This window comes from Dioscorea cayenensis, chromosome 19 (assembly GCF_009730915.1).
Source record: "Dioscorea cayenensis subsp. rotundata cultivar TDr96_F1 chromosome 19, TDr96_F1_v2_PseudoChromosome.rev07_lg8_w22 25.fasta, whole genome shotgun sequence".
In the NCBI taxonomy this organism is placed as follows: domain Eukaryota; kingdom Viridiplantae; phylum Streptophyta; class Magnoliopsida; order Dioscoreales; family Dioscoreaceae; genus Dioscorea; species Dioscorea cayenensis.
The window spans coordinates 1,350,850-1,362,077 of record NC_052489.1 but is presented as its reverse complement, the minus strand read 5'-3'; the positions used below and the strand labels follow the sequence as shown (position 1 = coordinate 1,362,077).

The 11,228-nt window shown below is 34.6% G+C and overlaps 3 protein-coding genes across 4 annotated transcripts; 2 read left to right on the top strand and 1 right to left on the bottom strand.

Annotated features, from left to right (window-relative positions):
• Window positions 1-144: 144 nt before the first annotated feature.
• LOC120249707 (probable prolyl 4-hydroxylase 9) lies at window positions 145-3,956 on the bottom strand. The gene is given in 9 exon segments (XM_039258312.1): window positions 145-460; window positions 700-819; window positions 900-965; window positions 1,600-1,695; window positions 2,052-2,154; window positions 2,700-2,845; window positions 2,847-2,858; window positions 3,511-3,627; window positions 3,715-3,956. Coding segments are annotated over 9 exon segments (873 nt in total). The 5' UTR covers window positions 3,844-3,956; the 3' UTR covers window positions 145-376.
• Window positions 3,957-4,883: 927 nt separating this feature from the next.
• Window positions 4,884-7,448, top strand: LOC120249709 (protein CONSERVED IN THE GREEN LINEAGE AND DIATOMS 27, chloroplastic). Of its 2 annotated transcripts, none has more exons than XM_039258315.1 (7): window positions 4,884-5,158; window positions 5,225-5,377; window positions 5,623-5,700; window positions 5,941-6,036; window positions 6,568-6,603; window positions 6,830-6,990; window positions 7,074-7,448. In XM_039258315.1, the coding sequence occupies exons 1-7, from the start codon at window positions 4,928-4,930 to the stop codon at window positions 7,246-7,248; spliced, it is 930 nt and encodes a 309-aa protein (XP_039114249.1). In that variant the 5' UTR covers window positions 4,884-4,927; the 3' UTR covers window positions 7,249-7,448. The 2 variants fall into 2 exon arrangements, with proteins under 2 accessions (XP_039114249.1, XP_039114248.1); XM_039258314.1 differs by having other exon boundaries at window positions 4,887-5,158; window positions 6,830-6,997; window positions 7,086-7,253.
• An 864-nt stretch (window positions 7,449-8,312) lies between these two features.
• LOC120249708 (probable E3 ubiquitin-protein ligase RHY1A) lies at window positions 8,313-10,759 on the top strand. Its single transcript, XM_039258313.1, has 3 exons — window positions 8,313-8,592; window positions 9,795-9,988; window positions 10,103-10,759. Exons 1-3 carry the CDS (start codon window positions 8,389-8,391, stop codon window positions 10,542-10,544), a joined length of 840 nt encoding a protein of 279 aa, XP_039114247.1. The 5' UTR covers window positions 8,313-8,388; the 3' UTR covers window positions 10,545-10,759.
• Window positions 10,760-11,228: the final 469 nt, after the last annotated feature.

The window sequence follows — 11,228 nt, the reverse complement described above, 5'->3', positions numbered from 1 at the left end:
GAAATAAACTCAAATTAAAAGAACATTTTCTTTACAAAATTTAATTAATTAATATTAAAAAGTATCACCCATGAACTGATAATGTTAATAATGAAAAATACATACGTTTTAATTCATATGAATCAAATAAGAGCTGCACAAATATACATTCAAATTTTAAAACTCTTATTTCAAAAACAATTAAACACCATATATGTAAAAGCCAAAACATGTATTAAGGGGAGACAAATTATTTCAGATTAATCCACCCTTTTCAGATTTTTTACCTACGTTTGTCTAAATAGATACAAAGGATAACACAAGGAAACTAAATCACAATGAAAATGCTTTAAAAGAACAAAATTAGGAAACAAAATCCAGCTGCATTTCTTACAATTTAGTATTGAATTTGATCTCTGATCCACTTAGTTGCCACCCATTTCTCACCTCTGATCACAGGACAGCTCCCATGAAGTGATGTCTGCATAAACAAAACCATTCAATCATAAAACAGTGAAAAGAAAATGCGGCAACCATAGAAAGGTATGAACTTAGCTTGATCCAACCTTTTGACAGGATGACGAAAACTACATTTATATATTCATATGAACGATTAGTAAATTAAATGGTGACTCGTACGTAGAGAAGATTCAATTAGTAGCATCCACTGATATGAAAGAAAAATTAATTGAATGTAAGTGCTTATTTTCAACTACTTACTGGATCAATTGTGAGATTTGTGAACAATGAATAAAACAAAAGACCATCTCCTCGGCGAGGCTTCACCTTCAGACCGATGCACTTCTCATAATCATATTCAATGTCCATGTTCAAACCATTCTGCAAACCAAAATAAGGCTCGCTTGCTAAGAGCTATAAACAAGATTTGGATTAAAAAATCACATGATTTTCCTACAAACCTCAAAAGGAAACATTGTTTCTCCCCCTTCCTCGACATCTGAGAGGTACAATAAGAAAGAAGCTATCTGATGACTCAAACGAGAGAACTCTTAGTTATGAGCAAAATATTCAATGAGAAAGCAAAAATCAGATAAAGACAACAAAAAGCAATTCATCTATATCAAATTAAAAAGGCCGGAAAAATAGGGAAATGAACTCAATAAAGTTAAATCCAGATCATAGGATCTAGAAAACCTTCATGTACTAAAAAGAATCTAACTTATTGAGTGTACAAAGCAAGAACACAGGAGTAGTGTGGTAGGATAAAGATCTAGTCACTCTTCAAGTTAACCTAAACTTTTGGCAATGAATTTGAAAATAAACAAGTTAAAGAAACCCATATGAAAAACTCAATCTAAGGGAATAAATATAATAAATAATGAACATACATTTTGACCGCTTAGAACTCACTACTGAAACTTGACCATCAAAGCTATACTCCATTAATGTTGTATCCATGAGTCTCTACAAATAGTTTCATGTGATATATATAGCAAGAGAGAGAGAGTCCATAAAATATCTTAAGCAAGACAGTTGATTCTAGCGCAATAGGAACTAAACTTAATACAGCTCAAAGAAGTGGTCCTTCAGTGCAGTGCAAGTAAAGGAAAAATAATAATCACATCAAGGGGAGATCCTATGCTGTAGCTAAGACTGTACCCTTTGGCTTTTTTGTGGTCCATATTCAGCTGGGCTGAACGCATCATAGTGAGAAGCATACCTCTGCCCAATCTCATATCGGAGAATGTTGAATGCCTGCAACATGGTGATATGCTTGAGATTACTCAACAGTCAACTTTAGAAATTCCCTGAAATAGAGAATTTAATATTTAAAACTTTAAATGAAAGAAACATTAATGGCAGGCAAGAGAAATCATGTATAGCTACAACATCTGTATTTAATGTTTTAAAATTCACAAGGTTCAGCCCTAACAACAGTTAGTAACTCATGGACAAAATTACAAATGGCAATAACTTGGTATTTGACAGAAGGCTGAATGGAAGCACTTTCAGAGGAATGTTGAGCATGCGACCTGGCTTTTTTATGTTTAAATACTTTAATGATACAACTCATCAAAGAAGTACATAATACAATATTCAGAGCTAATTACCTCCCCTTGTTCTCTTGGAATGGCTGTAACCTTTGCAATCTTTTGTTCAATCTGGTCCAGTGTTCCAGTTGAATCTTCTGATGCACTGATAAATGTACCTGAGCTGTTGCAAAACCAAACAATGATGAGCCAACTCAAAATCCACATGAATCAACATGGTCCATTTACTGACAATGGATGGCCGAAAACGGAAAATTAAAGATAATTGAAGCAACATTCAGAAATATGCGGAATTTAATCTAACTTGCAGGGGTGATGAATACACTTCTAAAAAAATCTACATGAAAATTTCTGCATAAGAATCTAATTTCATGATGATACAACATCACTCGTCATAGTCACCATCAAGGTTGATAAATAGAGACACATATGCCACATATAAATGCTAAAATACAAAAGATGATTTAATTTTTCCATATTATTTCCAATGATGCAGTATTCTCATTAAGGTAAATGAGTGTGCAACATTATAAATTTGATGACAGTTGCCCATATTGACTTGTTAAAAATTTAAATACACTGTTCTATGCAACCCTTCCGCTACTGGGGACTAAAACTGTATATAGTTATATTGCATGCTTAATATCTTTGTTACCTTGTGAAACTCTTTCATTAATTTATCTTGAAAGGAATACAAAAAAAGCTGACCTTGTCCTTATTCCTTGAGTACTGTCAGTAGTTTCTCCCTTTCGTAAAGCTAATGTGGACGGTTTAAGGCTTAATTTTGCAATTTGTATTATAGCTTCACATTGTTCTGCGGTGGCAAAATTAGGAAAGTAAAATGCCCGAGGCTTTCCAGCTCAAAATCTGTTTCAAAAATCGAAAGTCATTTTCAACAGGGTAAGCTCTTGCACAATGGAAACTTAGATTAGGAACCTCATACTACACGGCTAAATTTATAGACTAATATAACATTTCAGACAGCCGCAAAACAATCCTCCTTCAACATCCTCTATTGTCAAAAAGAAGAAGAAGAAGACAAATAGAACATTTAGCAATTCATTTAGAAGGTATATAAACTGATTATTTTACTAGAGAAATTCTAATCAGGACTCCAATCAAAACTAAAAGCAAAATGCAATTCCAACAGCATATTTAAAGAATTCATATTACAAACCTAGAGAGTCACATCTAACATGCAGCACATATGACTGCAATTCAAGATAACTAAGCATCCATGAAGCAATCAGCCTATCAAACTCATAGCTTATCTTTATATGTCACATTCTTCCTTCTATCAATATCCAAGAATTCACATCCCAAACCTATAATAAATGTAATGAAGTGCATCAGATTGCAATTCGAGATGATTGGCATCCATGAATGAGATGAATACTTGAAAGAAAACATTGGACTACCTCGATAACTTTAATACTCAAGTTGATCAAAATAGCCATACAATCTAATCATAACCAAGAGAAAACACTGATCAGTAACTAGTAAGAGAGACTTAAAGAACCTGAAAAGGGATCACGGAGGAGCGAGGTTCACCAGTGACGCCATGAGGCAACGCCGGCATCCGATCTAGCTTCATCTCCGTTAACCTCAACCGATGCGGGTCGCCGGCGGACGAGTCCTGCAAAGATCGATCCATGATCACAACACCGAAAAGGAAAAGGAATCAGATCGCAAAACCAGAAATCTGGGAAAAAGGGGTGATTACCGGGACGATAAGCGTGGAGGCGAAGAAGAAGCCGGATATGAAAGAAAGGACGGCGCAGGCGATGAGCACGGCGGGGAAACTCCAAAGCGGCCGGGCTTTGCCGGATTTCATCAAGACGACCATCGACATCTAGGGATCGAGAAGCGGAGAAGGAGAGCAATGGCGATCAATCGAGGGTTTGAGAGACCTCGAAGACTGCGAGGGTTCTGAATCTTCAACGCGGGAGGGTTGGTTTTCTATGGGCGTGATTTCGGGGTCTTTGTTTCGCTAAACTAAAGAGATGCTATATTTGAATTGAAAATTTACTCAAGACACCCTTGAAAACATTTAAACTATTTTACCGCCTTTACATTTTCTGGTTACATCCCTGTAATTTAAATTATTTTTTTTAAAAAAAGAAACTATGTTTTAAAAAAATCTCATTTCATCTGTCTAAAAAACGTCTGATTTAAATTATTGATAATTATTGTTGTTTGCCAGTTTGGTTTATTTTACTTCTATACTTGGTACTCTCTATTCCTCTCTTTTTTCTAATAAATTTGTGGTTTATCCACTTTATTCAAAAAAAAAATTATTAGTAAAAATAGTTAACTTATTTATAAAATCTAAAAAACGTTTAAATTAATTAAAATAATATATGCATTTTTGTTTAATTTTTTTAAAAATAAATATATCTCAAGTCACCTGTATTTTTTTATTTTATGTGAACTAAAATTCGGCAAAAATATGAAATATTCAATACAGAAAATTTATTGTCATTAGTCTAATATATAGTTGGATTTGTCAAAAAAATAATATATAGTTGGACATATTAAATTTTTTTAATTGAGATCTTGTGTAATAATCTTTCTAAAACAAATAAAAATTTAGATTTTTTTATTAAAAATAAATAAAAACAATTCACATGGGATTTTTTTATTTTTTTTATTTTTTTATTTTTGTGAAAAATACATTTTAAAGATTAGATTCCCACGTGCTGACCACGCAATGTCCGAGATCAGCACGCAATGGTTGTGTGTGAGAAGGCATTAGCCACGTGTCATCTCCTGCTTCCCAGTCTCCCGACTCGAGATAAGCAACAGTATCAAAATCCAAACGATCAACGGCTATAATAAAACTGAATGCATGGCCACAAACACAACAAAGAACAACATATAAACATTGAAACACAGAGAGAAATCACTCCCTCTGTTCTTCCCTTCAGTCACTGCAAATGCTCACAGCTGCCCAATTCTCCAGCCATGCAATCTTTGGCACCAGAATCAATGTCCGAAGGAATAGTTCTCCGGAGTTTTTCCATGTTTGGAGCTTGAAATTGCAGCAAAGATGGAAGCTTGTCACCTTTAAAGCTCTCAAAGATGGGGCTGAAGGAGGAACTGGAGATTTAGCTGGCCAGAGATGGAATCCTGGGCTGGAAATTGAAGTCCCTTTTGAGCAGAGACCAGTGGGTTCATTCTTCTCCTCTTTTGAGATGCTGCTTGGTTTGTGGGTGATTGTGTTTTTCTAATAGGTTAATGAGTATTCATCTCTGAAAGATGGAATTCTTTATTCCTGGGGAGAATTGAGTCCTGGATCCTTTTTCTTTCGTCTTGGGGGCTTGTGGTTTGTGACATTCATTGTTCTTGGAGGTCCAATCGCTGCTGCAAGCTTTGATCCTTCCAAGGTTTGTGGAGTATTGAATTGAAGTTAATTTATAACAAATTAAAGATAATGGATTGAATCATTTTGAGGAGGATGGAAGTTCCTGCTCATTTCTTAGTTTGAATGCTTAGAAATATAATTAAATTGAGAGTGTATGTAAAAATGCTGAGAAATGAGTACTTTGAGTGTTTAGCAAATGTATAGGAAATTAAAAGGTAATAGATTCAATTATACAAGCAACTGAAGTAGCATTTTTTATATCTGTAGGATCCTTTGAGGTTTGCACTTGCTGCTGGAACTGGAACTCTGCTCCTGGTGTCTCTTGTCGTGTTGCGAATATATCTGGTATCTACCTTTGCTGTTCATTTAACTGATTTCAAGAACTGTTATCAGAACACAATACAATAATGATCCTATTGGCATTCAATTAGCTGATGTTTCAATACTTTTTATCAACTTCTATTGGTTAATTAGTAGCTGCAGGTTGATTTTTATCAAATTTGCAGCTTTAGAAAATGTACAGCAGTTGTCATTCATTCTGTCGAAGATATTGTCTACTTATTTTCATGTAACCTTTCATGATAGGGATGGAGTTATGTGGGCAATAGGCTCCTTTCAGCTGTGGTTCCATATGAGGAGACTGGGTGGTATGATGGCCAAATGTGGGTAAAGCCACCAGAGGTTAGTAACAGATCTTTGGAAAACCGATATAGTTTGAAAGATCAAATCTGGCAAGAAGTGAAGTGTAGAAATCAACTTCAATATTTCTGAATTCTGAGTCAACTTATTGGAAGATTATCTAGATTAAATTTCACTTGTAGATGTACAGATTGAAGATTATCATTGTTGAAAATAAATGACGGTAAATTTGATATCTAAATTACATAAAAATAGAATAATCAGGGGTGAAAATTATCCTCACCTAAACCATACCAGAGTATTACATGACCTGTGAAAAATTCAAATATGTATTCTGATAGATTGCATATAAATTAGGACTTAATGTCAGAAACTACTGTCATTTTTCAAGAGAACTGAATCGCAAAATGCACATTATTGAATTGTCAAATATGGATGTTCTACTGCCCATTCAATATAATTTCTGTTCTCATTGTTTGATTGTATACCTTTTTAACATGTTGAATCTCAATGTAATGCCCTTATAGCTTGTTTATCATGCTCTTGAGATCATGCCTATGTTTTTTTGTTCAGGTCTTGGCTCGTGATAGGCTACTGGGCTCATATAAGGTACCATTTCTTTTATACAAACACAAAAATTCATGTCTAATCATCTGTTATTCTAACAAGGATAAACTTTGAAAAGCAATGATTTATACAATTCTAACAACGTTAAATGAAATCATCTAGCACCATTGCTTGCACTTCATAGTTGAATAACAAACCATGAAAATTTTAAAACTCCAGTACAAGCACCTGATTTCTTTTGCAATGTAATTCTCATTTTCATTCCTAGGTGAAGCCTGTGATCAAGCTTCTAAAGCAAACATTAGTAGGGACTGGAGTACTGCTTGTTACTACCATATCGTTATTCGTATTTGCGACTCCATTTGAGGATTTGCTGCATTCGGGTGTTTCAATCACAAGGAAACAATTCAACTTCAAATGTCAAGCCGAGTTTAAGGCATCAAATCACAACTTACTACTCTTTTTAAGTGAATTGAAATTCATTGATTTCCAACTTCAAATCACTTATCTAGAACTTCCTGCAGCAAAGAAGAGCTGCTGAGATTACCAGTTGAAGTAAAAGACAATGACGATCTTGCGGCCGCTGCAGCTGAGGCTGCTGGTGGAAGGCCAGTTTACTGCAGAGATCGTTACTACCGCGCATTAGCTGGAGGACAATACTGCAAGTGGGATGATCTACTTAATTAATTGAACAGAAAGAAGAGCAGCAATGTTTCGAGTGCTAAATTTATGTCATGCTTGCAATGCTTTAAAAGATGAATTCATGTTGCTTTGCCAATAGATATATCAAATGTCAAAAAACATGTTCTCATTGTATAAAGCTTGTATTTTGATTTGCAATGGTGTTGTTGATTAATTGGAGGTGTTTTTGAGGAAGTATTACAAGATTTTTCATTGTTAGTCAATGAGAAACTGCTGAACATATTCTCAAATGAAATACCAAAATCGAAAGGCTTCAGAGAAGACAAGAAGTTGCAGAGCAATTACAGTGAGGTGTAGAATTCTTTATTTATTTCTTATTTATTTTATTTTATAGATGCTTGTTTTTACCAGCCACCCCCTTAACAAATAATGAAATTAATTGTCACAAATTTTGATGCTCTAAATTAAATTAAAATGAAATTTTTTTATTTTTTTATGTAAAGCAAAATGTTTGACTAGTGGTATTGGTGCAATTGTTAAAAGTGTTTTATGGAGATTTTGTGTTCAGTCTAAAAATTTATAAATCTAGATTTGATATATAACCATTAAAAATAAAATTTGTAAAACTAGATTTGATATATAATCACTTTAGATCAGTGATCATTTATTTTTATTAATTATAAAATAAATAATTATATATATAATTAATAGATTATTATTATTAATTTTCCATTGGTTAATTTTATTTAAATACATAATTAATCGAAATATTTCTATAACCAATAAAATAATCTTGAAAAATATCAAACCATATAGAAATGGTTGTCTAATATTTATGTTAAAATATGTTATATTTATCCCCTAATTTATTTTAGCCCTCAAAAAAATTATTTATATGTCATATATTGTGTAATTCTTACCGTTTTAAATAAAAATAATATGTTAAATTAATAAATTTCTTTCTTTGGAAATAAGACAAAAGTATATAGTTGTAACTTTGTAAATGTGGCGTTTACGAAAAACACCCTGAAAATTTTACTATTTTTATATCTTTAAGATGATGAACGCTCACCCGCCTCGAAATATCGCGCCTCTTTCCTCCATAAAAAGGCCTTCTCCTTCCTCGAAATCGCTTCCTCCCAAATCCCCACCCAATCTCACCCGATCTCAATCCCAATCACTTGCATGACGAGCGCCTCCGAGCTCTTCCAATCCTTGAGATCTCGCAATGGAGGCCGGAATCCCCTCTCCAACCCCACTCCTGCTCCTATTCGCTCTGATTTCCGCCACCGCCGCCACCATCGACGCAATGGACTCGATCTCAACTCCCATGAGGATCGCAATACCTTGCGCCGGCCCCGTTCCATCCCTCGCAATGACTCCCCGGTGGTAAGCACTTGGAGATTGTTTCAGTTTCCTTTTGCTACGTGTTTGATTCCGTAACGTTGAATTAGAGGGAGTTTTTCACGATTTAGAGAACTAGTTGTTAGGGTTTTTCACGCAATTGTGTTTTAGTGGATTTTGTTTAAAAAAAAAATTACTTTTTGATGCTATTTTGTATTGAAGCTGTTATTGAATTCCCTCGCAAAGTAAAAGGGTTCTATTCCGCAATCTTTGTTATGACATCGAAAATCTTTTTAACCATCTGCAAATAGAGTCTTTTGTTTTTCCTCGATTTTTTTGTTTTATTGAGCTCATTGCCCCTTGACATTTGTCCACTTCGACCTATCATGGTATCTTTTAATTTGGTCAAACAATGTTTTGTTGTGGTCAAGTAGTATTTTTTATGTAAGATCTTCTGTTCAAGCCTTGGTACATCCTTCAATTATAGAAGTATCTTTCCTCGGCGAGGTCTTGTTGCTGGGTATCTTGGACTTAGAACATCTGATTTCATACTTGGAAAGCACACATACCTGCTTTATTCACATGTTATGGTTTGTTTTAATGGTGAAGGCTTAGTTGAACCATCATTGTTAAGCATGAGAATTATTGAATGCAGGATTCTCATTCTGGCCTTTTAAGTTTACAGATTCTACACTATTTCCGGAGAAGTACAGACTGTTTTGGAACTCTAATGCTCCTTGATATATATTATCATGGCTAACCTGTTTTGATATTCTAAAAAAATCCCTGCTTGAATCATTCACCAAAAAACCTTTGTGTTGTGTCATGCACACTTATTCCCTCCTGATGGAAACATCTTTGTTAACTACTTTTTTTCATAAGTACGTGAATTTGTTGTGCAACTAATGAATTCTAGCATGCATTTTCAATGACCATTGCAGCAGGAACTTACTTGCTAGAAAGCTTTTGATCAGATGATACTATGTTAATTCCTTGTGCATCAATATACGAAGACATTTGGCTGGCAAATTCCTGTCTATAGTGATATGTATAATGCTAACTCCACATCCCACTGGTTTCCCATGTAATCTAGTGTCACCTAGCTTAGTTGGTGAAATTAGCGCTTTCAATTTTGAGGATCAATTTTACATTTTACTTAGTGGGGTATAAAGCTTGTCTATTCTACGATCAAGCTAAGAAAGCTTGATCATATTGTGAAGGTGTATTGATGTTTGCATGCTTTTCAGGAGCATCAATTTATCTGGCCAGATCATGCTGGCACCGGTGAATATAGGATCGGTGATGGCAGAAACGCAGCTGCTCCAAGTAGCAGAGTGAGTAGGTTTAGCTTGAATACCAATGATCGACTTCCTGGTACTGTACTACTTGCCCAGGCAAGGCTTGCAGAGAGATTAAGAGGTGCTTCCCTTACAAGAAGCAGGTAGACCTACTTTTTATTTATATTCGTGAGCATGGTTTATCCTTGATTGAATAAATGCTTTACAAGAGCATTTGGATATGGCCAACATTTTTGGACCTTCTTTTCTGTTGATAGATTTGGGCCAGGAGTTCCAAGCATCTTATGGGATGAAATTGAAGCAGATGATGATTTATCTATTATTGGTACTGAAATCTGGGAACCTTGGAATGCAAGTGAGTGGTCTGCACCAGGCAGACATTTAGCTAGTGTTGCCAGTGAAGCAAACCAAGAATATATTCCTCAGAGTCCGAGGAAGAAACCTCCCGGGCTTACCTCAGAGGCAATTTGCAGTTTAAATCATGAAACATTCAAAGAAGCAGAACATGATGAATCTATGGAATTCCCTGAATGTAGTATATGTCTAGATAAGTTTCAGGAAGGGGATGTGTTGTTTCGGTTGTATTGCAGGCATCTGTTCCATTGCATTTGCTTGGAGCCATGGTTGAGAAGCTGCGGAGATTGCCCGAATTGTCGCAATACTGTAAAAACCAGTGTTTCTTCAGCAAAGAGGCAATAGAATTTTTTGTACATCTTCCTTATGGAGAAGTATCTAACTGTGATTAGGTGATGTATCTTTTTTGTATCTGTTTATATGAAGATATGAAGATCAAACTTCATGGAATTGAGGCAAATCTTTGTGGCAAATGACATTGTGGATTGGCTAAACTTTTTGTGACCCATTTGGAAATCCACTTGGTTGTGGTGCACATCAAACAATAAAGAACAGTGAGCTTTAATGGCAATAGTCAGTGATGCTCCCACCATGGCCTGTTTCTATTTTTGCTTTCAAAGTGATTAATTAACTCGTGGTTTCCAATGTGTCAAAGTGTTTTTTTCTTCTTTTTTTAATTGGTTTTTAGGATACAGTATTAAAAACATCTGACTTAATCCAGGAATTTATTTCATCCCCTTGTTTCTTATCCAAAGACCTTCTCTTTCCTCAAAATAAGTAGTATTATTTTTTTTAAAGAAATCAAATTTAATTATATATATGTATATTTTTTTTTTTGAAAAATTAGTTTTACCCCAAGGCCTGTCAAGTCTTTGAATCTTGAATAGAATATTGAACGAGTCCAACAAATGAGGATTCATAACAAACACATTTGTAGCTTTGTATAAAGTGACAAATTAAAATTCAAATGCCAGGAAATAGTTAAAGTGCCAGGAAGTCCTTCAAAATATCACATTTTTATAAATTTAA